Raw genomic sequence first — 26,375 nt, forward strand, 5'->3', positions numbered from 1 at the left:
ACAGCGAGGGGAAACTCCAGTAATGAGGGACGACGGACGCGCTGTAGGGCCGAATCGTCAATATACAGCCGGTGGTATTCGTCTTGCAGCTTGACGCAGCTGCCCTCCGAGGTCGATGATGCGCAACAGCCTCGCCTAGTTCCGATCGGAAGACAATTCCGACAAGCCCCGAATCTCGGGGGCTCTAGCATCATGGCCATCTGAACATCTCAGCGTCATCTCCTATTACCGTTTCTTCCCTATGGTCTCTTTTGTGTTTTCGCGATATCCTCTATCTAGAACTTGCATTAGATCGGCGCCCAACCCCCTACCATCTCTCCTGTCTCGTCTTTTCGCCACTCTAGAACCACGTACAATGTCTTCCGATAGTGACAGAATATCAGTAAGAGCTCGGACGATCGCAATAGTGGGCGCGGGGCCTTCGGGTGTGGTGGCAGCGAAATATCTCCGTGCAGAGAAAGCATTCGACAAGATTGTGTTGTTCGAACAACGAAGTAGACCAGGAGGAATATGGATATATACAGGCGAACAACGAGACGAGAATCTCTTCGACATACCCCAGACTAATCCAAACAAAGATGTACAAAAGCCGGAATGGCAGTCCAAAGAAGCAGTAGCGAATGGGAGTATCGATACCAATGGGATAAACGGCGCATCAAGAATACCTTCATTCTTATCACCAATGTACGAGAAGCTGGAGACGAACATACCTAGGGGATTGATGGGCTTCCAGGATCTGGACTGGCCATCTGATAGCCAATTGTTCCCTACGCACCAGACGGTCCTCAAATACATCGACGACTACTCTGCGGACGTCCAAAATCTTGTTCGATACTGCACACAAGTGACCAGTATCAACCCAGTTGATCCGAATAAGACTAGCAGCTCATGGACCGTCACGACACGGAATCTGATCACGAACGAAGACACTTCCGAAGTATACGATGCAGTGATTGTAGCAAACGGCCATTTCATAGTTCCCTACATCCCTCCCATGGATGGTATCAAGGAATGGGCCGCACAACACCCTGGCCGCATCAGTCATTCGAAATACTACCGCAAACCCGAAGACTTCAATACTAAGAGAGTAATCGTTGTAGGCAACTCGGCATCAGGCGCAGACGTCAGTGCCCAGATTGCCGAGTTCTGCCAAAAGCCGCTGCTATGGTCTACACGCTCACAGTCTATGTTTAGCGCTACGCATGGAACAGCAGGTGAAGATCAAAAGAGACGAGAAGTTCCGCCGATAAAGAAGTTTATTCCCGCTAGTAGAGGTGTTATATTTGAAGATGGGACGGAAGAGCACGACATTGACGCTATCGTTTTTGCTACAGGTTACTTCTACAGTCTGCCTTTTCTACAAGATGTGAAGCCTGAACTCATCACAACCGGCGAGAGAGTAAATAACACCTACCAGCACCTCTTTTACGCGCCACGGCCTACTTTGAGCTTCTTAGCCCTAAACCAACGCGTGATACCTTTCCCTATAGCAGAAGCGCAATCCGCCGTCCTTGCACGCGTGTATTCCGGTCGGCTTTCCCTACCACCACTATCAGACATGCGCAAGTGGGAAAGGGTCATAGAGGAAGAAATGGGCGCTGGGCGAAACTTCCATCTCTTACCCTTTCCTAAAGATGCGAATTATATCAATGCAATGAGTAGATGGGCATTGAGTGCCGAGAACAAAGAGGGCCTGGAAAATGAAGGCAAAGGAAAGATACCGCCCATTTGGGGAGAATGGCAATACTGGTGCCGTGAAAACTTCCCGAAGATACGACAGGCTTTTGGCAAGATGGGGGAGAAGAGAAGAGAGATTAGAGACGTCAAGGAATTAGGCTTTGACTTTGAAGAATACCAGAAAGAGCAAGCACAAGAGAAGAATGGCGACAAGAACAAGGAGAACGAAGAGCTGAGATAGGAACGACTGATTGAGGAACTCTCCGTCCTGCGCTAGACGCATAGGTTATACAGACTCATACTGTAATGTCTGTGATCTAGCAATCTCTCTTATCACCTTTCGCCACACAATCCCACTTGTCCGTACATTCTGAGCCTCCTGATTACTCTCATCCTTTCAACAATAATTATTTCCTCTTTTTGTGATTATTTGAAGAACATGCTAGACCACTAGCACATCGAGCAGTGCTGTCATGGTGAATTTGGAGTAACGGATCGACTATCAGGCATCATCTTTCCTCCACCACAAGACTATCTCCTCCCCATCCTCATCCCAGTCATCTAGTCCAAAGCAGCTCGACTGATGCATAGTCAGCGGTGGTATACGCCTCAAAAGGCCCCTCCATAGCGCTGTCTCATTTACACCCGCATCCCAACAAACAATCACCCTTCCCACGCTTCCCTCCCCAATTCCTTCATCCCTATCAACAAATTTTCTCACGATGAACTGTCCCAAGTAACGAATCATATGAACAGATGTATGGTGATTGTTCGGCTGTGACTTCTCCGGCATCCGCTGAGGCGCTGGCATCCGCTGTGGTTGCAAAACGATCTTGAGAGTTTCTGTAAGAGGCAGCCTACGCATTCTCAGCACTTCCGCCGAAAACATTCCCAGTGTGATTGGATTGCAGATATTCTGAGGACCAACAGGAAGTGAAAGTGTCATGGTAGTGATAGCCAACAGTCCATCACCTTTTTGCGGAACGTTGAACTCGAAGTCTATTTGTGGAAAGCGGATGCGTAGGTCGGATATCATCTGTGTCAAGTGCTTTTGGTGGTAGAATGTGACTTCCTCGATACATTCTTCAGCTAGCTGACGATTGACCTTGAGTATGGAGAGATCCTGTGACGCACGAATGAGGTGCGCGAATATGGTGTTACGGACTTCGCGAGGGAGCTCTAGTGGAAGAACCATGTTCTGATGCCAGCAAATGATAGCGGGTAGTGTGAGACGATACCAGAGGCTTATTCGGAAGTTATATGTAAACACTTCAACAACCCAAACAGTGTTGAAGGTATTGCTGTAAGGGTTCAGAATCCACAAACCGTCCTCCTGGCAACAGCTGGCATAGTCATTCTTATCGGACCAAACATAATGATCGAAACTTGTTGACAGGGAGAAGATCAAAGAGGGAAGCAGGCGGAAGTAGTGACATACGATGTGTACCTCAACGCAGAGAATCCCCCAGATGTGATAACAAACCCGAACGCCGCGGCTATGCATCAAAAATCGCAAACTGATATCCTCATAGCTCTGACACTACCTCCTCCCCTTTCCTTGCCCTGCACCAGCACCACCTCCACCCATGCCCGGCATGCCACCCATACCACCCATCATCTTCATCATGGCACCCATATCAGGCATGCCACCCATTCCGCCTAGGGCTGACATGTCGGGCATGCCGCCACCGCCGCCTCCACCGAGCATCTTCATCATAGCACCAATATCTGGCATGCCACCGCCGGCACCGCCGGCGCCTCCTCCCATACTTTGCATGCGCTTCTGCATAGCTGCGAGTTGTTGTTGCTTGTTTCCTCCTCCCATGGCACCTTGTGCTTTCTGCATGTTCGCCATTCCACCCTTCATCTTCTTCGCCATACCGGCCATCATACGATGTTGGGTAAGCAGTTCCTCGACTTCACGCACGGAGGTACCGGAGCCACGAGCGATGCGTGTCATACGTGTGGGCTGATCAACGAACATCTTTCCATCCGACTCTAGCTCTTTCTCAGTCATACTGTCGCAGATGTAAATCATGCGCTTGAGCTTGGTACCGCCCTCCTCATCGTCCATACCACCCATCATGCTGCTGAGACCGGGAATCATGCCTGCCATCTTAGACAATGGTCCCATCTTCATGATGTTGGAGAGCTGATCCCGCAGGTCCTTGATAGTGAAGATTCCTTGAGTGATATGCTTCATGGTGTCTTTTTGGTCGAGTTTGAGCGATTGCACGTGTTCGACAAGCCCTTGCACGTCTCCCATGCCAAGCAATTTCGAGACGAAAGCCTGTGGCGCGAAGCGCTCGAGATCCAGCATGTGCTCTCCGTTTCCGAGGAAGACAATAGGCGTGTGCGTTGCTGCGACAGCGGAGATGGCACCACCTCCTGCTGCTGCACCGTCTGTCTTGGTAATGACGATAGCTCCGAAGTCTGCAGCCTCCTTGAAAGCGCGCGCTTGCGACTCAGCAGCCTGACCGATTGTTCCATCCAGCACCATGATTGTCTGATCGGGAGTCACGGCATTCTGAATCTGCACCATCTCGTCGAAGAGGTCTGTCTCTTGTCGGTGACGTCCAGAGGTATCCACGATGATGATCTCGAAGCGCTCCTTCTTGAACTTCTCCACACCCTCGGCTGCCACGACGACAGGATCGGTCTGTGTATGGCTACCGTAGTATGGGATCTTCGCCTTGGTCGCGTTCTGCTTCAGTTGATCGAAGGCACCAGCACGGAAGGTATCGGCGCACACCAGACAGGCCTTGAAGCCTCTTGCCTGGTACCATCTCGCCAGCTTTGTACACGTTGTCGTCTTACCCGCACCCTGCAGACCAACAAACATGATGACGTTCGATTTGCCCTTGCGGGGCTTGAAGGGTTCGGCATGGGGGTCGACCATCTTGACGAGTTCATCGAAGACGGCTTTCTGGATGAGGCGCTTCTTGTTCACACCTGGCGCGAGATGCTTGAAGTCAACGGCTTTCTTGATCGATTGTCGCAGGTTCATGACGAGTTTGACGTTGACATCGGCTTCGACGAGGGCGTTGGAGATCTCCTTGACCATGGCTTCGAAGGCCTGCGCATGTTAGCCACCTAGCATTATGTCGCGCTCTCCTGTGGCGGCACCCACCTTCTCATCGAGGTTTGGCGACCTCGTGAGGTCAGTGACGGCGGCATTGATGCGCCGCCCGAGATCTTGAAGCACCATAGCGGCGGTTGTTAAGGGGGTATCGGGGGTTGGGTGAGGTTGTAGGGTGTTTGGTGCTGGTGATCTCTCGTGGTGTTCTGTGGGGAATCCAGTATGGCGGGGCGCGCTTGCCGTCGTCCACGGTCGGTGATTTGGGTTGCTAACGCCGACGCCTCTGGAACTTTTTTTTGCGACCGCGCTCTACTTGCAACATTCACAAATCTCGACATTCACAGCCACAATGGTCAACACATCGCTGAAACGGAGACGGACCGAGGAGCAGTTGCGCGGAAAGGTGCCCAAGAAGGAGAAGAGAAAGGTCAAGAAGCAGAAGAACTACCACAGTTCGAGTGACGAAGAAGAGGGTGCCGCACGCGATGCACCTCGGCGCGGAAGCAGTCTAGAGCCAGAAGAGCCATTCCAGCCTTCGGGTGTCAATGCGACGTTGCCCGGAAAGCAAGAGCTGTCAAAGCAACAGCTGAGGAAACAAGCAAAGTTTGAGGCCAAGAAAGCAGCACAACAAGCGGCGGCAGCAGAGGAGTCTTCAGCCAGCGACGACGAAGAAGAAGAGCAAGTTCAAGCAGCGCCACTGAAGAAGCCTGAGCCCAAGTTCAAGGCTAGCATACCAGCAAAGGCGCCAGCAAAGTCTGCCCTGAAGAAGACTGCGCCCGTCGACCACGAAGCGCCATTACCAAGCGACGCCGAGGATGATCAAGACGACTCTGAACCTGAAGCGGATGAGTTCTCAATCGCCGACTCTGAGTCGGATGCTTCCGACGCCTCATCTGTATCCGAGACCTCAACCACTGCCGCGCGCAAAGTACGAAAGCGAAACGACCCCGAGGCCTTTGCCAACTCGATTTCCAAGATTTTGGGTTCAAAACTGACAAGCTCAAAACGCTCCGAGCCTATCCTGTCCCGCAGCAAAGATGCCGCAACCGCCAACCGTGAGCTCGCCGACTCCAAACTCTCGGAGAAAGCGCGCCGACAAATTGTTGCTGAGCGCAAGGCGGCACAGGAGAAAGGTCGGGTGAAGGATGTCTTGGGCCTCAACGACCCAAATGTCAGCACGGCTGCCACATCAGCAAAGGAGAAGGAGCTCAGGCGGACGGCACAGAAGGGTGTCATCAAGCTGTTCAACGCTGTAAGGGCGGCGCAAGTCAAGGGTGAACAGGCGGAGAGAGAGAGCAAAGCGGGCATGGTAGTTGGCATGGACAAGAGGGAGGAGAAGGTCAAGGAAATGAGCAAGCAGGGTTTCCTAGATATGATTACTGGAGGGCAGAAAAAGGAGGGCAGCGTGGAGGCTTGAAGACACTTCAGTATGCATAGTTCGGCGTTTGGGGACAAAAGAGACGTAGTTTCAGTGTGTTCATGATACCATATATTATACATAAATTCAGAGTCGTGCTCAACGCCAGTCCATCTGCAAGCGGAGTTCTCGTATAATACATGTCGTCTCAAATGCTGAGTATGCGATGCGATCCCTAGACGCTGCCAATATGGCCGTGTGCAGTGTCGTTCCTTGATGTATTCTCACCACTACTACATCCCTCTCTCGATACCACATGTTGATCTTCTTCAGTTGACTCATTTGCTGTCGAAATCGCTAGCCTGCAGGTTCCTCGTCATGCTCGGTAATCGCACGACCAAGCCATCAAGCTCTTTACTCATCTTGACCTGGCACCCCAGGCGACTGGTCTCAGTCAGACCAAACGCCAAATCTAACATGTCGTTCTCATCGTCATCTGGCTCCTCCATCTTGTCGTAGTAAGCTTCGTCTGCTACTATGACATGGCACGTTGAGCAGGCGCAGGATCCGCCACACGCGCCTTCCATCTCTATGTCGTTGGCTTGGGCGATGTCGAGAAGGTTGTCGCCGTCGGCTACCTCGAATGTCGTGACGTGGCCATCTTTGTCTATAAAGGTTACCTTGCGTCTGAAAGGCGTCAGTCATCTTGTGTTGCTATGATTGGGTGCATTAGACGCACTCTTCACCCGGTCGGGGTGGGTCTAGGTGACCGTGGCGGGATGTGGGAGACGAGGAGAATTGGCGGCGGTTACTGAGCCATGACGGGCTTGTTGCTTTGATGACACTCGATTTTGATAGAAGGGACGATGCCATCATTGGTGTGTGTAGAGACTTCTGACATGCCGATGCCGTCCAATTGCTGGCGAACCTCTGAGGACTCGACGATGCACCTCTTGCGCCCGCTATCCTCCCCTCCAAAGCGCTCAAACAAGCTCTTCTAACAGCCATGGCGGGAGTGAAAGCCTGCGAATTGTCTGAAATTGGTAAGGGAAAGGAGAAGGGTGTGCAGAAGCGAAAGACTCGCAGTGTTTGCAGTGTTACCAAGAATCAACGCGCAATAATTCCGAATGCTGTGAGACGTCAGAAATGTTGATGCACAGACCAGGCATGACCCCGGTCGATCTTCACAGCGCATCCACCACCGCGGGTAAGAAAACGATAAACATCCCCAGCCTCACGTAATCTTTCCCCGAGAAACGAGAGATACAATGGCGACCTCTCGTGATGCTCCGAACCCCCTAAGGCCCTACTATATCCCGCCATCTATTGGGCCCCCTCCCGATGTTCCGCAGAACCAGACAAGCTCGTCATTACCGCCCGCTTTGAAGCCCAGTGCCAGTAGTAAATCAAGTCTCGGCAGTCAGGCACGCGACATTCTGTCCGATCTCGACTATGACTCGTACTTTCCAGAGACGTCGCCTTCAGTAGCTGGGCATGCAAAGAAGCTGCTCGACCATGCCTTGTGGAATTACACAAGCGTCCTGTTAGCCCAACCATTCGAGGTTGCGAAGACGATATTGCAGATACATGAGGCAAAGGGACAACTAGCAGGCTTGGAGGGAGATGTGCTTGGCCACAAGAGCAGGCCTCAGAGCTTCGCGAGCGGAAAGTTTGAGGATGTATGTATCAGACACTGGGCGGGGTCTGACACGTGAATGTGGGCTAATGAACGCAGTATCCGCCCTCAGACGAGGAGTCGGACGAGGACTCGCCGTCATACTTCACATCTACTGCACCGCGTATGAACCCCACCTCACCCTCGCCATACTCCCCTTCCGTCGAACAATCGAGGTCCCCACGGAGGCGCCAGAGACGTCTCGATAGCCGGTCACGGTCACGAACACCCACACGACCCCCACCATCCGCCATACGCAAACTAGACCTCAAACGACCAGACTCGCTTCTTGAAGTGATAGCACAGCTATGGCAGAAGGAGTCGGCGTGGGGGGTGTGGAAGGCTACAAACTGCACTTTCATCTACAATTTCCTGCTTAAGACGACTGAGGGATGGTTCAGGAGTCTGATCTCGGCCCTGCTGAACATACCAGACCCAGGCCTGGTAGGATCAGCAGGAAGCGGCATAGGAGGTTTGGATATACTGGATAGCCCAAGCCCACTGACCTCACTCGGGGTTGCTGTCGCAGCTACGGCCATCGCGGCCACCCTCCTCGCACCCCTCGATATGGTGCGCACCCGCCTCATCATCACACCCATATCCTCTTCCCCACGTTCTATATACCCTTGCCTCTCCCTTCTTCCCTCCTTCTCTGTCTCACCCAGCCTCCTTCCGGCTACCATAATGCACGCATGTGTGCCCACACTTATCTCCTCCTCGACACCTCTCTTCCTCCGCTCGACACTGAGCATCGACCCGATCCTCACGCCTACCACCTACTCCTTCAGCACATTTCTCTCCTCCACAACTGAGCTATTCGTCCGCCTGCCTCTTGAAACCGTTCTCCGGCGCGGCCAGGTCGCTGCCCTGCAGGACCACGAAACCCAGCGTCTAGCTTCTGAGTACCAGATACCTCCTAGCCGGGCTAAAAGCCCGGCCTATGGTCTGGATAAGCCGAGCTCCGATCAGAGCTTCAAGACGATCGTGGACCCAGGTCAATATAGGGGTGTTCTGGGTACTATGTGGTTCATCGCTCGCGAGGAAGGCATCTCAGTTCAGACCGCAAATGCTGCCAAGGCCGCGAGTGCAAAGGCAATGGGCTTCTCAAGGCCGCCGCGCACAAGGAAGGGTCAGGGCGTGCATGGTCTATGGAGAGGATGGAGGGTGGGTGTTTGGGGTTTGGTGGGCATCTGGGGCGCTGCCGCCCTTGGAGGTGGCGGCGGTGAATTCTAGGTCGAGACTAGAAGGAGGCATAAGGCATGACAGCGTCGTTGTTGCTCATTAGATCATGTTGTTTTGTCACGATTTTCATATGCGTATGTTAGGCGATGCTATATACACCACCACTCTTAGCTGTCATTGAGAAGTACACGTTTCGTATTTTGGTTTCTCTATTCTTCTGGGTTGTCCGATCTTGACACCTACTCAATAAAGTACCTTATTGTAGCATGCCTTCGGATCACACAGCAGTCAATATTACTTACACAGCAACAAAACCTTCCTAGAACATGTTGACGACTCTGAGCATTTGAGAAGTATCTGTCAACAGATGTGATGCCTATATCCCCGTTTCAACTTGGATCTGGCTCCATGGGGGGAAGTGTGTATCAGTTTGTCTTGCCTCCCAATGCTGTTGGTGTTGTATAAACTAGCCAGATACAGCCTAGTGGTATCCTTACATAGAAGTCACGAACTACATTTGACACAACTCTTCACCAACCACCAGCTTGCCTTCACAAGAATCGTTGTCGGTTTACTAGATGCAGATCCGTTGTTCGTTCTCATCTCAAGTGATTGTGCGACTGTACCAACGCCTCCCCCTTTTTCAGTCGGCCTGAGGTACAGTGGATCGACTCCATCTCACAGCCCGATATGAATGAGACGCCTGATGTGGCACAGCGTATGGCTCGCCGGCACAGTTCTTTTTTGGTTTCCATGAATCAAACGCTCAAGCTAAATGAAAGCGGGAGCTCGCATTCGGCACTTGGTTCCGAAAAACTTATACGCTGAGACAGCATACCACACTACAGGTAGTTCCCCTTGTCATCGGCATGAACCTCGTTACATGTCACCACTAGCGTCGAATCTACCCGCTGTCTCCACTCCGGTCTGTCTGGTTGCTAGTCAAGGCTTGCTTGATCCAACTTTGCCAGCCAGCGCCTTCACCCAACATGCAGTGAATTTCTAATTACAAAGGATCACTTGCTGCGGCCGACAATCAACCTTTCGGCGTCTACTTCAAAGGTGTACTGAGAGATGACTTGCAGCATGATAAAGCTGTCACATGTTTGTCAGTATATCTAGCATCCACTCTCTGAACAGTCGGCCATGGCAAGGCTCGCGCGTAGACTACAATGCCATAGCGAGCTCCACTGGCGGGTCCGACACACTGGCAACGACGGCGGTCGCGCAAACTTTCGTACTGAATGCTAGTCTCGGGTTCAGTGGACCTGATGTTGTCAGACAGCGGCCCGTCCGTTATAACCACCGGTTCTCTATACACAGTCCGTGCACCCCGAACGTCGAATCACAACCATGGAAATTCACTTTCTAGCACATATTAGGGAAGACAAGGCGTCAAAAGTTTCTAAACGAAACAGCGCTACGTCCGTCAAGCCCATAACAAGGACACCAGCGTTTCGCCACTTCGTGAACTGGAACGGAATGTTAGTAGACGACCTTGGCAGGACCCGAAGAAATCACTACCGCATTGACTTTGATTTACCAAACAAGCAGTTTCCTTGCCTCCTGAGATGATTCGAACGTTTTCACAAGTGCTGCTATGCTCAGAACGGTCTAAGGGATAAGGCCATGCCCACTTCCCAAGGAATCCAGAACGCCTACGATCACGGAAGGAAGACTGGTGTTGTCGACAGAACCTGCATTGCTATCTCCTGTGTTACCTTCTATGGGAAATTAATGTCCGATCGTACCAGGTCGCCGGTACCTAGGCGCTGGTAGCATGAAGTTGTTTCGAATCGTGGGCTCATAATTCTGATATAAGAATCAAGACGACGTCCAACATTTACAACTCACCAGCAAGCAATACATTCGTTTCATTCGCTTTCTACATTCGCTTCTTCAGCTTTTACATTCGTTCATCAACACTCTTTTTTATCAAATATACAAGTTTCATTACTGCTAGCCAGAATGAAGTTCAACGCCCTCGTCCTCAGCGCCGTCGCCCAAGTGGCTTCCGCCCATTACTTTTTCGACACCAACATTGTTGGCGGTGTTGCGCAGCCCCAGTTCAAATACGTCCGCGAGTCGTCCCGTGTCACCAAGTACAACCCCATCAAGTTCTCCTCCAACCCAGCTGCCGATATCCGTGATGGATCCACCGCCGATGGCCCCGATATTGTTTGCAACCAGGGTGCCCAAAAGGCCGGCAAGACTCAGGTCATGACCGTCAACGCTGGCGAGGAGATCCGCCTCAAGTTGGCTGTTGGAGCCAAGTTCCAGCACCCTGGCCCTGCCCTGGTCTACATGTCCAAGGCTCCCAGCACTGTGACTTCATACGATGGATCTGGTGACTGGTTCAAGATCTTCGAGGAGGGTGTCTGCGGCAACGGTGACTTCACCAGCGACGCCTGGTGCACCTACAACCGTGACTGGGTCGCGGCCAAGATCCCCAAGGACACTCCCAACGGCGAGTACCTCGTCCGCGTTGAGCACATTGGTGTCCACCGCTCCCACGTCAACCAGCCTGAGCACTACGTCTCCTGCATGCAGGTCAAGGTTCAGGGTGGCGGTAGCGGTACCCCTGGCCCCATGGTCAAGTTCCCCGGTGCCTACAAGGCCACCGACCCTTACGCCAACTTCAGCATCTACAACGGCAAGAAGGACTTCCCCATGCCCGGCCCCAAGGTCTGGGCCGGTGGTGCTAGCAGCTCCGGTGGTGCCACCACTCCCGCCAAGGAGGTGGCTACCTCTGCCGCCCCTGCTGCCCCTGCTAAGACTACCATGGCCACTGTTGTTGCCCCTGCCCCTGCCGCACCCACCAAGGCTGCTGGCGGTGCTGGCTGCGCTGCCCTCTACGGACAGTGCGGTGGAAAGGGCTTCTCCGGTGCCAAGTGCTGCTCTGCTGGTACCTGCAAGGCTGCCAACGACTGGTACTCTCAGTGCGTCAACTAAGCTTGTTCGCTAGGACTTGGTCGAAAATCTGTGTATATTTTTCATTCTTTGTGTCTAGAAGCGAGGCGTTGCATCAGCATAGCATTGTTTTCTCAGGCGCTGTTCTCATAGTGGAACACCTTTTACCCTTCTGTTTGCCTGGTGGATGCGGTGCGAGCCTGTATCATAGCAATAAATCGTAACTTATCATCAGACCTCCAAAACATTCAGTATTCATGTCGTGATCAACAAACCTCTAATTAAGGAAAAACTTTTTCGGCTCCCCCCAAACACTATTTGGCTCCTCTCAAAAGATCAGATGAAAGCAATCGGCCACATTGAGATCCAAGACCAGATGGGAGCAATTAAGTACTCAGAAATATTATTGGGTACCTAGAGATACCACCCCCAAATCATGAGATGGAAGCAATCCTTTACTAAGAATCTGCCCAATCGGGTGATAATATTTGATGGTGTTGGTGACCTTAGCTGTTTTCACCGCATTTTGGTGGCTCAGGGACCTTCTATCTCGTCTGGTTTCCTTTCATCTCATCTAATCTTTTTGGGGGGTGCCAAATAGGTTTTTCCCTAATTAAGAGTAGTTACATCAGTCTGTCAAAAGCTAGACATACTACATAGAGTGGCCCAGCCCTTCCGCGTACTCTTCCACAGTTCTTGGAATACCATGTGCCATCTCGACGCAGTCCAATATTTCTTCGCAAATGTCGGCTGGCAGTCGTTGGCTGAAAGCCAGGATGAGGTGGCGTCGATATGCGTGCCGCAAATCTCGCACCACGAGCGATAAAATCTTGTCTAGCACAGACCTGAGTTGATCAGGGACTATAGCACCTATATGTTTGTGTGAAGAGTCAATTGATTACTTATAGACGCGCACATTGGAAATCTTACCTCTTTGCTCGCGTTTGATGTAGGACGTCAAGGAGAGAAATGCGTGGGCACAGTCGAGCGGATGTTCAGGGTTCCAATCTTTCAGCTCCTGATCCAGCAAATCGAGAAGCAATGCATGTATTTCGTGGACACCCTTTCGCCACCATTCCAGTTTTAGCTTTTCGAATCTTAGGAAGTCCAAGCGAAACATCAAAGCGAGCTGGAAGGCTCGGGCTTTACCATATGGTATCTGGCTCATCCGCTTTAGTTCAAGGCATGTGCGGGAAGTGAAACGAGAGATGGGAATTGTGGCATTCGCTGCGAGGCTATAGCCTGTCAATGCTGCGAATCTGTAGTCCTTGTGATCTGAGTATCCAGAATCTGAGTCGCTGACGTCTGAAGTCAGGTCGAAGTTCTCGGAAAGATCGATGTCGGATTGGCGATGAGCTTCCACCAAGAAATCCATCTCAGCGTTCTTCTGGACGACGAGGATGTCATGAAGTTCATGAAACTCCACAGTACCACGAGAATTACTGATGTCAAGATTTGCGAATAGCATCTGAGAATCCAGGTAGAGAGCCCAGCTTTCCAATTGGAGTTGAGTCCATCTCGGCACGAAGGTCTCCTTTTTCAGTGTATTCTCTAGATGATAGCATAAGTAAAGACGCTGAATGATCCCTCAACTGCAATATTTCGAACTTACCCACCCTTGTTAGAGGAGATGCCTCCCAAAATCGTTCTCGTGCAACATCTCGGACTTTACCGGAAGCTCCTCCTTGATTGTGGAGTTCTCCAGAGAGGTTTTCCAGCTTGATGACGTGTTGTTGTATCATATCATCCATTCGACTTGTATCTAATAACCCAGCATCAACGGCGTATTACCATCTCGGGTCCTTCAAGCATTTTCGCCATCGAGTAAGGATTCCTGACTTGTCGCTATTGTCTCCAAACTCTTCACACATCCTCACCAGATGCTTCAACGTCCGTCTCTTTCGCTTCTTCCTCGTTTTCCGCTGGACTCACGTCCATCAATCTCGTTTTGCTTCACGTTCGGCGTGCTGGTAACTTCGGTTCCATCGTCCTCTCCATTTTGAGTCGCAACTCGTACAGGCGGCCATGTTTGAACATTGCTCGTACTTCTAGATAATATAGCGTTTTCGAGCTCACACCTCGACATTGATTTCGGAGTAGCAACCCCTGTAGGTTTACATTGCGATACGTGTCGATTGGAAACAGGGACTTTTACGTGAGCTTGAAAACACTTTATTGGAATCGAACCGTATTTATTCTTGATAGAACAGACGCAATAAATGGCAGACGAGGCCAGCTGTCAGCTGAAGAGACATGTAAAGTACGATTGCCGTGCCGCAGAGATTGGCGCACGCTAGCTACAAATAATAATCCCTTGGTGAATTCCATGGCGTTTCGCGGACGGCAAATATCGATATTGCGAGAATGCCTATATGTGACACTACGCTTCTTTTTGCTTGTATCTTCGTAAAGAACGACACGCTTGGACCGCGGAAGTTATAGTCCGCAAGCTCTGGAAGGTTTGCAGGAGCTGTGCTTCGAGCGCGTGACGTCATCGCGACGCGTCCACGGGTCCGTCTCGGATGAGGCCCTACTACAAATCACTCACCAGGTAGATACAGGAGTTCTGGCACACTCAGACTCGAAACGCATAGATTGCTGGTCTACTCTGCGCGATTGGCACATTCCAATCGAAGGTGCTACTGGGGAGGCATACACACAGTTTTCTCTACAAAGATGCCTAGGTAATGCACAGAACATACTATGCTAAACGTGCGAGTACAAAATCAGATGTTTTTCATGATCAGTTCGTAAAATGGATAGTTATATAGGTGTCGAACCGTATGAGCATTAATGTAGCTCATATAACAGCATTGTTTGTATGCAAGCGTCCAACTAGCGGCTTGCAACTTGTTACATCGAAGGTGTTTCTCAAGAAGGATGTCGTTTGAATCCAGGGTGCTAGTCGTTTGGTGAGACTGTAGCCGTCTATTGTTGCTTTGCCTTCAGTTCGGAAGCGACTTATCCGACTATAGCGCGGAGGATCTGTGTCTTTTGGGGCGCTGATAACCATTTAATTTACTCGGCAATATATCTTGCCGCCTTTAGAACCAGGCTAACGCTACGCGAAGGATGAAACGATGATAAGCAGCCGAGTATGGCAGATCATTCGTGAGGTTGGATGGATATGGAAATGGAGATTTTAACAGCGTAGCATTTGCAGATGGCTGGTACGCTGGGTCCGCAGAAGCGGGGCAACTCTACGCGGTAGCGCTTACTCTTGTCTCATCTTACCATTAGATATATGACGCCTACTTTGCGACATCTCATGTCATCAATCACAGCTCTATTTCGTGACCCATTACACCCAACATGACAGGCTCAAGCGAAGCAACGGAGTCGCATACCCTCTTCACGATTCCACATGTCGCGGCTGCAATTATCACCTACTGGATCGTGGCGACCACCTACAACCTGATCACATCGCCAACACCGCCATCAAGTATACCATGGATGGGCTACGGGAAGGGCTGGATCGCTGACTTCCGCAATTTCACTGCGTTGACTAAGAGCAAGGAATGGCTGTTGGCCGGTTACGACAAGTATAGTCGCAATGACAAGGTCTTTGTGTTACCACCAACGCTTGGCATGGCAGCTGAGATTGTAATTCCGCGAAGTCAAATGGGCTGGATGTTTGACCAACCGGATACTGTACTGAGTACAAGTGAAGCGCATTACGACTTCCTCCAGGGCGATTACTCATTCGTCAAGCCGATCATACTGAAGGATCCCTACCATGAACATGTAATTCACAAGAACCTTGTACGCAATCTCAATGCGATCCTCCCGGAGCTTGAAGAAGAGGTACCCCACGCTATTTCCGAAGTGTATGGAACGGATACAGATAGTTGGAAAAAGCTGGATGTTATGGATTCTTTCATGAAGATGATTCCAGTCCTGACCAACCGCATGCTTCTTGGCGGTTCTCTCTGTCGCGAGCGCAAATTCCTGGATGCGGTACTGGGTTTTACTGTGGACTGTATACGTACCCAGAGCCTTATGCAACTTTTCCCGAAAGCGCTGCACCCAGTGATTGGGACGTTGTTGAGTCTGACTACAAAGTACCACTACTGGCTGTCATCGAGATTCACACTACCCATGATCAAGCAGCGTATCTCAGATATCGAGAAAAAGGATGCTGGCGACCCCGAGTACAAGAACTGGAAAGAGCCGAATGACTTCATCAATTGGAGCTATCGGACTGCGCAAGCTGAGGGACGACGCGACGAAATGCAGCCAGATCGTATCGCTCAGCGCATCATGCCCATCAATTTTGCCAGTATACATACAACCTCTCTCACGGCTTATGAGACTATGGTCAACATCATGAGTGCCGGGCCAGAAGTGGTCAAGCAGTTGCGCGAAGAAGCGCATCGCATTCTGCAAGAAGAGGGAGGTTGGACCAAGCAGGGTCTGAGTCGCATGCATCGTATCGACTCTGCTATCCGCGAGTCACAACGCGTCGCACCTATTGCACTTACGTTCGTTCATCGTAAAGTAGTAGCGAAAGAAGGGGTTACAACACCCGAGGGCGTACATGTCAAGTATGGAACGCTTCTCTCATGTCCATGGACGCCGCTGGCTGGTGATACAGACATACACGAAAAGCCAGAGGAATTTGATGCATTCAGATACTCGAGACCTAGGGAAGAGTATGAGGCGATGGATGCGGAAGAAAGAAAGAAGATCGATGCGTTGAAACTGAAGCAAACAGGTCTTGTCACTACAGGAGTGCATCACCTTCCTTTCGGTCATGGGCGTCATGCTTGGTGAGTTAATTTACTTTTTTCATCCAGGCCTTTGCTGACAACATCGCAGTCCGGGACGCTTCTTTGTTTCCCACGAACTGAAGATGATTTTCGCCGACTTGCTACTCAACTACGACATCAAGCCGCTTGCGGAGAAGCCCAAGAAGATATGGGTGATTAGATTCCAGGTCCCAATGCCAGCAACAATTGAGGTCCGACGTCGGAAGAGTGTATGGAAACCAGAGGCCGCCTCGTGATTTGCGTAACAAAAATGTATGATATAATATATACATGGGTACCATGACTGCGCGGGACTATCGCACTAGTGCTAGCTTTCTTCTTACCTTCCTCACTTTGCCAAAGCTGTTCACGCATCGGCCGAAGATAGCCACATACCCAGTTCAACACCCAACTGCCCAGGCTGATCGTACATGATGAGATGTCCGGCTCCGTCAACCTCTACTACCTCCTTCGCACTCAACACCTCACCAAGCCTATGTGCATCTTTCACAGGAATCCAATTGTCCTGCTTGCCCCAAATGACTTTCACGGACATGTTCTCCCCCACCTCTGCGTACCGTCCCTCAACCTCTTCCGTACTCCGGTGAGCAGCTTGGCATAGTTGGCGGACGAACCCTCCCTTGCCACCTTCTGCCAGCCATGGTGACTTGAGCATGCTCATTGTCTTCTCATCCAGCTTAGTATACGCAGCGTTCCTGATATACGATTCGAGGATACCTTCAAACGACATATCAGGTAAACTCTCGATAGCCCCCGGGTTCTCTGCAACGCCTTTGAACAAAGGCTGGCCAAAGGGACCGATAGCGACAACGTCTATGAGGCAAAGACTCTTATATTGACATCCATGAAGCAAATAGGCACGAAGACTCATTAACCCGCCATGATCGTGAGCGACAACGTGGGGTTTCGACTTCCATCTTTCTGTGGTCTGCCAATGCTTAAAGAGAGCGGCGAAGGCTGAAGTTTGGCGAGCGAGATCACTGTCTAGTCTCTCCACTTCGTTTTTTGGTTTGAAATCGCCATTGGGTAGAAGCTGCTCGATTGGTGAATCTCCGAAACCAGGGTTGTCGAAGAGGTACACCCTGTACTTGTGGGATAGAGCCAGAGCGAAGGGTACCCAAATGCGGGAAGACCAGGGAGTGCCATGTATAAAGATGAGTGGCGGCGAGGTCAGAGAGCCGAGCGATGTCCATCTGATACTAAAGGAATGCGTCGGGGATTTGAAGTCGAACGTTTTGCTCAGGGTAGTTGGGTCGCTGGTTGGTGGAGACATGCTTATAGTAGATGTACACGTTGTAGAGGAAGGCTTGCGAGAATTTTTGCCCGGTATCATGCACTTTGCTGGTTGTTTCGCTATCTTGTTTCTGGGTGCGACTCAGCTTATATGCTTCTGATGTACCTTATGAGGCTGTCGCTGGCTATTGTTGTTCTGCCCCGTCTATGATGCGTGGTAGCCTGTGTATCTTCGCAGGGTTCCAGTACCTATCAATGGGCATTTATCATACGTCGCTTCCACAGCAACAGCATTGCTGTCGGTCAGCAAGAGACGCGGATCGACGTATTGTCATGCAAGCATGTCTCCGAAGTGGCCAATCAGAGCATCCGCTTATCGGGAACACGATGACTTGAATGCCTCAACGAGGCGTGCTCAATCTCTGTGTCACTTACACGCTTAGGCGGCGTTGTCGCATCAGGTCGTGCTTTCGGCGGCCGCCCTCTGCGTTTCACAGCCGGTGCGGCGATGCCACCTTCCCGCAGCTTCGTCTTTCCTCGACCAGCCTGGCTTTTAACATCCGGATTCTTTTCCAGATAATCTTCGATTGCCTCAAAAATAATAGGGCAATGTCCAGACACGTCCATGTGGCGCCTTGGTATCAAAAACTTGACAAGATAAGTATCCGGTACTTGGTCGAGTCGCTTCCCTTCATGTTTACCAAATGTGAGCTTGTAGTCAGAAAGTGGCGGCGGTCCCGCCGCATACCACTTTTCCAAGATACCGACGTCCTGATATCTAGTCGGATCGTATCTGGAGAATGTGTCCTCGGCGCCCAGGGCTTCCAGGTTTTTCGCTCTTTCCGCCGTGTTCTTTCGAAAAGTTTCCCAGAAACAATCGGGTTTGTTGGGCTCATCACGACAGCAGACGAAGGGCCTGAGGGATGGATCCGTGGACTGTTCTCTCCAAGCATATTCTATCTCTTCCTCATCGGAACTGAATGCAATCTGTTTATGAGCGCGAACGCTCCGAAAGTCATGTCGCGACGGTACACTGGGCCCCGGAAATTCGACCGATCTGCGACAAAGAGAAAAAGTGATGCGGAGAGGCGTAGCTACGTGCGCAATAATGCGGTGCTTGCACGCTTGCCTGTACATGATGATTACATGCCACTCGATGCCTCAATGGAATTCGACAATAGGTGAGCGTCAGGCCGCCAGCGGAAAGTCCTCCATAATTTTGCGGGCGGGCACGGGCGGCATGTTTGTTCGCTTCGATAGCCAACTATCTGGTGCAAGCTCCAAGTTTCTCAGCTTGATCGAATAGATGTACATCCGGGCGGGGTTGGTAAGGATCTGGATATGACAAAACTATGAATGCATTATGAATTTATTATACATATTACTGTTTCCAGTATTGCGCACCTAGCTCGTCTCCGAGCTTCACATCATCACCCTCGACAATGATCTTCTTAACCACGACTCCCACAACATCCCATTTACTGTTGGTGTCGATAGGCAGACCTGAGTCCCTGCGTTTACCCGCAGCGTCTTCGTTGCCAACTTCGCGCACGACTTCCCAGTTGTTGTTACCAATGTCGACAAGCCTAGCACGCTTGTAGCTTGCGTTGGAGACCTGACGTTGTGCGACCACAAAGCCAGCCTCGTCTTGCTCCTTGATCCACTTCCTGGCTTCTTCATCTTGCCATACTTTCTGGAGTGCTGCGTCGGCATCCTTGAGCAGCCTCACACTCTGTTCCTCTGCCTCGATGGTGCCAGCCTCGGTGCCCTTGTCAAGTGGTTTCTGGAGCAGATGCGTACCACCGAAGCTCTCGACGAAGTGTCCGTCTTCCGCGTTGAAGAAAATGACATCCTTGTACCTAGGTATCTTAGTATCTTGCACACAAGTACCATGTGTGTATTCTGGCGTACCATCGCGTGCCGATGTCGTCGTAGTCGCGGTCTTCGAGGGCTTTGGACGTGTACTTTGACGTCTTGGAGACGAGCTGTCCACAGGGGACCTTCTCGGCAGGGAGGGGTTGGGGTAGGATTGCGAGCTCAGGAATGATGGAGGGCGACAGTGGGCCGTCGAGGTAGCTGGGTCGACGAGAGTACTTTGCTGCCATGGTGAGGAGCTGTAGCTAGAGCTGTAGTAGTAACGAGAGGGTAAGTAGAGTACAATTGGCTTATGACGGTCTTCAAAGCAGGCTATAGAGCTATACTCAGGTGCGGAGATGCTCTCGTGAGGGGTCAGCAAGCTTTATGTGATATCATTGTACCACAGCTCTGGTAGGTAGACAACCCCGCTCGCCATGGCTACAATCTTCTCAGGTCACGCTCATGCTACGGTACCTGTTTTTGGCAACCCAGATATCATACCAAAGATTATGCGACGCGTACCTGCGACAGAATGAGTGGTGTGACGGATCAGGTGGCCATGATGAGGTCGGAGGCATGGCGTGTTGTTGTACCTGGCTACTCGCTTCCAAGTGGATCCGGAAGGACGCGGCCGACTCTTCCCGGCTCGTCTTCGTCGCATAGACACGTACTGGCCTGTCAAGCAGCCTCGACATCATCACCGTCACCACCACCCGAACTTATGAAGCAAACAATTGATGAGGAGGGTTTGTATTCCTTGAGCAGAGTGCGCATGCCCTCCGGCGCCACTATTTACAACTTCTGGCGACCCCTATGGTAATCAGCCACGCATCATTCCAACCAGACTACAAGACTCACGGCTTCATCGCCATGGCCTTTGCGAACATCTCGTTCACTGGCAAGCCCTTTGCGCTGAGACTCTGATCAAGATTGATATCTGGGTCAGATTTACCCATAGCTCGCCTGTACGCTTCGCGCTCACCAATGCGGCCCAGCCACGCCAAGATTCCAGGATACTCACTCAAATCCATCGGCTCGAAGGTTCGCATCGTTGTGAAGCACCATCCCGTCATGCACTCTGCGGCAGTGAACTCATCGCCTGCAAGCCACTTGTTGTTTTGTAGTCGGTTGTCGATATGGCTCAGCGCCTTGAGGACACGGGCATCGTTTCCCTTGAAACGCAGATCATCTTCGCCGACCATACCACGCGCCATAGCCCTTCTGAACATTCCAGGCTGTAACGTGCCATTCGCGAAATGAAGCCAGTAAAGGTAGTCTGCAAAGTTCTTGTCTTGTGGTGCCAGGGCCAATCGTCCGTTGCCGTACTTATGGATAATGTAATCGCAGATGGCCCCAGATTCGGCGAGTTTGATGGGGTTGGACGGATCGGTCAGATCCTCCAGGACGGGTGAAGCACCGAGAGGGTAAACAGCTTGGAGCTCGGGTGGTGAGAGAAGAGGTGATCGCTGATATAGCTTCAACTCGTAAGGAATATTGAGCTCCTCAAGGAGCCATGGGATGCGCTCGCCTTGGCCGAACTGCAGATGGTGGACAATAAGCTTTGGGGATGACATTTTTGGATTGATAGTAAAATGGTAGATTGTATGGGACCTTGAAGAGTTGGATGTCTTGAATTGTTCTTGTATTGCAAATGTACTTGGCTTCTCGGTGTTTCGGTTACTCGGTGATCGACAGATCCGGAAGATAGTGTACGTAGTGTAGGTAAAAAGCTCCGCTGACTATGATTCGGCGACTTGCGGCTCAAGAAGTGGAGGTAGTGGGGTTACGGACTCCATTCTGCTTCGTAAACTTCGATTCTTATGTTCGTCCAGATTCCAGGCACCCACGATCTGTGTTGTCGATGTCTTCGCCCTGTACTCCCAGATTGGCAGACTACTCGAATGCTGACAATTCCAGTCACGTGTCGTTCGGCCGAACCTAGTCAGTACCCAACGCCGATTCGCCAGGTACGACTCGCCAGAGAATTCTGATACGTCAGAGTGGACTTTGCGGATGGATCGCATGATACATATGCCGTGCTTACAGGCTTGTAAAGACTAGACCGCTGCTACCTCCAAGATACCAGGCATCTAGTGGTTGCTGGTAGTAAATAGACATCAACTTTTTGGCTACCCTACTGATTCTGTCCCGAGACTACTATGCAACAGGTAAGAATGAGCTGCAGACTACATGTTCAGCTACAAGATCACGTCTTCTGGAATGCGCGCATCCTCCGAAAGCGTCCCCCACTCATCGTATGCCTCCCCAAGCCGCTCTTTCCATTCCTTGTCATTCTTCCTCCGACGCTGGCCGACAACATGCACAATCGCATGCTCCTTCTCATGGGCCATTGTGATACACTATCAAAACAGAAGCCACGGACTCACAGCGAGCTATCGCTACTATCTCTAGAACCTCGACTTGACTTGGATCAATCTAGAGTGCCTAGAATTGTGTCAATTTTGGGAAATACCATACCCATGCACCGGTGAAAACGTTTAAGAGGCTTCTGCATGTATGAGATGGAATTCGAACTTGTACCCCTTCGTGGTCTTGTTCACCAAATCCTTGAGCGACTCACAATGAGAGCAAGGTTTTCGACTGACAGATATTTCTATCACCTCCGGCACGACGTACGAATCGACTGGTCGTTTACTCCTGAACTGATCCAAAGTGAGGTGGCTGATCTCTCGAAAATGGCAAACACACAAGGCCATGAGTTGTGGTTCAGTATGTTGGAACCAAGTCTTGCCATATGTTGATCCCAACACCTTGAACAGGTCGTGTGCTTGTGCAACCCAACGTGAAGAATCTATGAAACCTTCTTCAGGAAGCTTTCCATTTCTTGCAAGGTGACTGCCGTTCATTTGCATGTATGCGATAGTCGGTCTGCTGTGCACAAGCTCGCGAGTACCATATCGCGGACGCGGCTTGTAATGAAACGTTCTTATCATCTCAATTTGCGTATCGAGTGTACCATCTTTGAGCTCAGTTACCCGAAACTGCAAATTCTTGTTGTTTCTTCGTTGGGCTGGAGTTTCTGTCTGCCGCTTTGCCAAAATCAATTTCTCTTCGGCATCCGATAATTGATTTTCTAGTTGTTCGCATATCTGCTTGGTATATTCCAGTTCGAATTGCTGTGCACGAAACTTGTCTTCTTTCGTCGAAATTGTGTCAAGCAAGTCCTCGGTCTCATTATGGGCTTGAGATAGTCTCGCTTCCAGCTGAACAATGGAACTTGCTTCACCATTGGTCCTTACATCCGAATGCGCTGACATATGTTCGGGGTAGGCGGACGTAGATGCGATGCTTCCATCATCAATTCCGGCTAATAGTTCTATGACGCGCCTCCGACGTTCATGATCAAAGAGCCGCCCTTGATCTTCACCACTACTGTGTCTTCTCCTTCTTTCAGCTCCTAAAATCGCATTTGTACCGGCCAAATCCATGGCTGTGAGACCCAGGTTGTCTCTCAGGTTCACGTCCGCTGGACTACCTTGTTCCGGGTTCAGGAGAACCTCCACCGCTGCGAGTCCTCCCAATAGCGACGCTTCCATTAATGCCGTTCGACCTTCCTGGTTCTTGGTGTTGATATCGGCACCTGCTGCGAGCAAGGTTGTAATTATCGCCTTGCAGCTTTTACGTCCATGAGCCACGGCGGAAGCAACTATCAAAGCAGTGTTACCGTCCCTATCTCTAGCATTGACAAATCGCGAAACGTCTCTGGGTCTCAAATTTTGCAATTCTGACTGGAAATTGAGCAGAATTCCGTCCTTGCATGCTTGCCAGATATCGCTTCTCCAGATTTCCGTCGGATGTCTCTGCACGGTCTCGTGGAGGAATTGGCTTTTTGGTGTGCTTTTCAGATTCAGTCGGGAGATACCCGCCGTGAGATCCTTCCAAATGTCGGTAGTGGCCATGACTCTAGTATTCGAAAGTGTTTGCTAGGAAATGGCCTCATCAACGTTCCTCGCACTTTCTGAGTCAAAGCAAACAAGGCTTCAGCCTTGGTTACTCTCAACGACGAGCAGTCACGTCAACCAGCAGGATGCAACAAATGCATGTCAGCATATACGTAGCCATACAGCTAGTCCCCTGTTGGCATTCCGCACTTCGCAATTCGCAATTCTACCAGGATGTCAAATGCAGGTGTGGTTCACCGGTTGATGGCTGATTTGACTCGACCACGCTGCCGACTTTCACTTGCATTGTAGGATTCGTACGCATACCTGCAACGTGGACGAATTGCAAAAGAAACTTTCTTGGCTCTCGTATATGAATGATGTGACATGGAAGGCTGTCGCTTTCATAGGGGCCCACCGTAGGCAGGTGTTCATCACTAGCGCCCGAGTGGCGATTGAAGCCCCACCAACGCGTCGGTTCAATCGCGCATCAACTGCTGCAGGGTAACCACCTCTCACATCAAGTTTCCAACACCATGACGCGGGGAAAGCTCATAGTTTTCGAAGGCCTAGATCGGGCAGGCAAATCGACTCAATGCCAAATGCTTGCTGATGATTTGCAGAATGACGGGATCAAGGTGCGGCATGTGCGGTTTCCAGGTATGTGCGCGCAGATTGAAGGCCGTCAAAGGCTGTGCGATTGGATATACGGATTGAAGAGCCGAAGACTAATCACTTGAGCAGATAGAACGACACCAATCGGCCAAATGATCAACAGCTACTTGAGTGGTCAGAGCGAGCAAGACGACCATGTCATACATCTCTTGTTTTCCGCGAATCGGTGGGAAGCAGTGTAAGTCGTCCCATGCTCAACTCCACGCAGACAAGGTTTTCTCAACGTGCATTGCAGACCTTCTATACAAGCCGACCTCGAAGCTGGTACAACGATAATCGTAGATCGTTACTACTACAGCGGCTGCGTGTACTCTGCTGCCAAAGAGAACCCCAGCATGAGCCTCGAATGGTGTCGAAAACCCGAAGTAGGACTTCCACGGCCTGACTTGTGTCTCTTCCTTGACATTTCCGCCGAAGACGCAGCAAAGCGAGGCGGATATGGCACTGAGAAGTATGAGAAGAAGGAGATGCAGGACCGCGTACGAGGGCTGTTTGAGACAATGATGCAGAAAAAGGAGGGCGAGGACTTTGTGCGCATCGATGCGGGTGAGGATATGAAGGATGTGGCGGCAAAGATCAGACAAGAAGTCGATAGGTGTATTGAGCGGGTCGCCAAAGGCCAAATGCCGTTGAGGACTGTGGAGGAGTGGTAAATGCTCTCAACTGGCGTTGGAGCCTTACGGCTTATCCTCATCGTCATTGACATTCTCGACCCACGTTTCATCAAGGTCCTCTTCGAGGTTGACATCAAGGTCATCTATATCCGGAAACTCTTCCGCATCGTCCTCGATGGTTCCGTCCGACTTTCTTTTCTTTCTTTTTGTCTTGAACATGACCTTCAGCTCTTCTTCACCATGCATGCGCAGACTGAGCTCCTTCATCAAGTCAGACCATCTCAGAGAGCTGCGACAGCTCGGACATGTCCCTTGGATTGGGATAAACGCATCAATGTTGCTCTCTTCTGCCAGAAATTTCCGCGACATGCAGGCCATGTGTGACACAGCGTGACACGTCTCCACTGGACAGACCAACACGAGTGATGTGTCAGGACTCACATCATCCTTGCAAACAGCACACACTCGCTTTTGATCGTCTCCGAGCATCATTTTTGACTTTTCGATATGTGTCTTGCAATCCTCATACGCAACAGGAATTGCTCGTATTATTTCCGGTATGAAGTGAGTTCGCATCTCGCTTTGCACGTCCGGCGCAAGCTTCGGAAGCTCGGCCGGCGTCACCCGGATAGTGATGTCCTTCCGCAGGGTCGTCTTCATCTTGGAAATATGCTTCTCCCATTGCGTAAACACATCCTGGGCAAAGAATCGGATATGCAACGGCCATCGGCTGAAGCTCCCGACACCCAACAGATGATGTAAATTCTTCAATCGCGCTTCTAGTGACATTGGTGGTCTCGGCCTCTTGACGGGCGAAGGATTCTTTCTCCCCTTTTGCAACTCCTCTAGCCTCGCGTCGCGCACATCTCGCTCAATGTGTCGTGTCGCGTGCGTGTTTTGCCACGCCCATTCAAACTGCAACGCAGCGAATCTGGAAGGAAACCCAGTAACAATGCACGTCATCTCCCACGGCCGCTTCCCTTGCATCGACGTACGCTTCGCGCCGCCCTTGCTCGAGCCATTGTGCTGACCCAGGCGGCGGGCCGGATTGGGTGTGCTGCCGATGTAGAAGGCTTTTCGGTTCTTGGAGCGGAGTAGATAACAACAGTAGAAGGCTGGGATGGGGCGGCTTTCGATCTTGAGAGAATCAGCCATGATTAGACTGGATAAAGATGAAGTCGATGTTGTTGTTGATCGCATCCAAAAGCGTGCAACGGCCAGTTAGGGCTGACGGGACGATGCAGATGGAGGCTGTCGTGATTGGTGGGCTGGTATGCTTCCCGGTACGACAACCTTGCTGCCGACCTCACCTGCAGGAGTTCAGGCTTGGGTATAGAATGAACACGAAAGTAAGAAATTGGCAAAAATGTAATGTGAATGCGCAATGCTGCTAATGTTACGTTCGCTGTTTCCAGATGCGGTGCGATGATGCAAGCACGTGGCGA

At 51.0% G+C, this 26,375-nt stretch overlaps 14 protein-coding genes across 14 annotated transcripts; 6 read left to right on the forward strand and 8 right to left on the reverse strand.

The window, feature by feature from the left end:
- Positions 1 to 355: 355 nt before the first annotated feature.
- On the forward strand, positions 356 to 1,918 carry AA0111_g5492 (hypothetical protein; the record flags this gene model as incomplete). Its single annotated transcript, XM_028651610.1, has 1 exon — positions 356 to 1,918. The coding sequence occupies one exon, from the start codon at positions 356 to 358 to the stop codon at positions 1,916 to 1,918; it is 1,563 nt and encodes a 520-aa protein (XP_028506960.1).
- A 1,299-nt stretch (positions 1,919 to 3,217) lies between these two features.
- AA0111_g5493 (Signal recognition particle) lies at positions 3,218 to 4,885 on the reverse strand (the record flags this gene model as incomplete). The annotated part of the gene is made up of 2 exons (XM_028651611.1): positions 3,218 to 4,753; positions 4,808 to 4,885. The coding sequence occupies 2 exons, from the start codon at positions 4,883 to 4,885 to the stop codon at positions 3,218 to 3,220; spliced, it is 1,614 nt and encodes a 537-aa protein (XP_028506961.1).
- A 220-nt stretch (positions 4,886 to 5,105) lies between these two features.
- AA0111_g5494 (hypothetical protein) lies at positions 5,106 to 6,173 on the forward strand (the record flags this gene model as incomplete). The annotated part of the gene is made up of 1 exon (XM_028651612.1): positions 5,106 to 6,173. The coding sequence occupies one exon, from the start codon at positions 5,106 to 5,108 to the stop codon at positions 6,171 to 6,173; it is 1,068 nt and encodes a 355-aa protein (XP_028506966.1).
- Positions 6,174 to 6,451: 278 nt separating this feature from the next.
- AA0111_g5495 (hypothetical protein) lies at positions 6,452 to 6,986 on the reverse strand (the record flags this gene model as incomplete). Its single annotated transcript, XM_028651613.1, has 2 exons — positions 6,452 to 6,800; positions 6,853 to 6,986. 2 exons carry the CDS (start codon positions 6,984 to 6,986, stop codon positions 6,452 to 6,454), a joined length of 483 nt encoding a protein of 160 aa, XP_028506967.1.
- Positions 6,987 to 7,381: 395 nt separating this feature from the next.
- Positions 7,382 to 9,021, forward strand: AA0111_g5496 (hypothetical protein; the record flags this gene model as incomplete). Its single annotated transcript, XM_028651614.1, has 2 exons — positions 7,382 to 7,792; positions 7,849 to 9,021. 2 exons carry the CDS (start codon positions 7,382 to 7,384, stop codon positions 9,019 to 9,021), a joined length of 1,584 nt encoding a protein of 527 aa, XP_028506964.1.
- A 1,917-nt stretch (positions 9,022 to 10,938) lies between these two features.
- AA0111_g5497 (hypothetical protein) lies at positions 10,939 to 11,922 on the forward strand (the record flags this gene model as incomplete). The annotated part of the gene is made up of 1 exon (XM_028651615.1): positions 10,939 to 11,922. The coding sequence occupies one exon, from the start codon at positions 10,939 to 10,941 to the stop codon at positions 11,920 to 11,922; it is 984 nt and encodes a 327-aa protein (XP_028506965.1).
- An 856-nt stretch (positions 11,923 to 12,778) lies between these two features.
- AA0111_g5498 (hypothetical protein) lies at positions 12,779 to 13,348 on the reverse strand (the record flags this gene model as incomplete). The annotated part of the gene is made up of 1 exon (XM_028651616.1): positions 12,779 to 13,348. The coding sequence occupies one exon, from the start codon at positions 13,346 to 13,348 to the stop codon at positions 12,779 to 12,781; it is 570 nt and encodes a 189-aa protein (XP_028506958.1).
- Positions 13,349 to 15,192: 1,844 nt separating this feature from the next.
- AA0111_g5499 (hypothetical protein) lies at positions 15,193 to 16,885 on the forward strand (the record flags this gene model as incomplete). Its single annotated transcript, XM_028651617.1, has 2 exons — positions 15,193 to 16,649; positions 16,699 to 16,885. The coding sequence occupies 2 exons, from the start codon at positions 15,193 to 15,195 to the stop codon at positions 16,883 to 16,885; spliced, it is 1,644 nt and encodes a 547-aa protein (XP_028506959.1).
- A 110-nt stretch (positions 16,886 to 16,995) lies between these two features.
- On the reverse strand, positions 16,996 to 17,922 carry AA0111_g5500 (hypothetical protein; the record flags this gene model as incomplete). The annotated part of the gene is made up of 1 exon (XM_028651620.1): positions 16,996 to 17,922. One exon carries the CDS (start codon positions 17,920 to 17,922, stop codon positions 16,996 to 16,998), a length of 927 nt encoding a protein of 308 aa, XP_028506949.1.
- A 1,341-nt stretch (positions 17,923 to 19,263) lies between these two features.
- On the reverse strand, positions 19,264 to 19,987 carry AA0111_g5501 (hypothetical protein; the record flags this gene model as incomplete). The annotated part of the gene is made up of 2 exons (XM_028651621.1): positions 19,264 to 19,741; positions 19,794 to 19,987. The coding sequence occupies 2 exons, from the start codon at positions 19,985 to 19,987 to the stop codon at positions 19,264 to 19,266; spliced, it is 672 nt and encodes a 223-aa protein (XP_028506950.1).
- Positions 19,988 to 20,593: 606 nt separating this feature from the next.
- Positions 20,594 to 21,313, reverse strand: AA0111_g5502 (hypothetical protein; the record flags this gene model as incomplete). The annotated part of the gene is made up of 1 exon (XM_028651622.1): positions 20,594 to 21,313. One exon carries the CDS (start codon positions 21,311 to 21,313, stop codon positions 20,594 to 20,596), a length of 720 nt encoding a protein of 239 aa, XP_028506951.1.
- A 924-nt stretch (positions 21,314 to 22,237) lies between these two features.
- On the reverse strand, positions 22,238 to 23,659 carry AA0111_g5503 (hypothetical protein; the record flags this gene model as incomplete). Its single annotated transcript, XM_028651623.1, has 1 exon — positions 22,238 to 23,659. One exon carries the CDS (start codon positions 23,657 to 23,659, stop codon positions 22,238 to 22,240), a length of 1,422 nt encoding a protein of 473 aa, XP_028506952.1.
- A 518-nt stretch (positions 23,660 to 24,177) lies between these two features.
- Positions 24,178 to 24,969, forward strand: AA0111_g5504 (hypothetical protein; the record flags this gene model as incomplete). The annotated part of the gene is made up of 3 exons (XM_028651624.1): positions 24,178 to 24,301; positions 24,386 to 24,494; positions 24,552 to 24,969. 3 exons carry the CDS (start codon positions 24,178 to 24,180, stop codon positions 24,967 to 24,969), a joined length of 651 nt encoding a protein of 216 aa, XP_028506953.1.
- A 24-nt stretch (positions 24,970 to 24,993) lies between these two features.
- AA0111_g5505 (Structure-specific endonuclease subunit) lies at positions 24,994 to 26,085 on the reverse strand (the record flags this gene model as incomplete). The annotated part of the gene is made up of 1 exon (XM_028651625.1): positions 24,994 to 26,085. One exon carries the CDS (start codon positions 26,083 to 26,085, stop codon positions 24,994 to 24,996), a length of 1,092 nt encoding a protein of 363 aa, XP_028506954.1.
- Between the last annotated feature and the right edge of the window lie 290 nt (positions 26,086 to 26,375).

Source organism: Alternaria arborescens (assembly GCF_004154835.1).
Source record: "Alternaria arborescens strain FERA 675 chromosome Unknown contig_11, whole genome shotgun sequence".
Classification (NCBI taxonomy): Eukaryota; Fungi; Ascomycota; class Dothideomycetes; order Pleosporales; family Pleosporaceae; genus Alternaria; species Alternaria arborescens.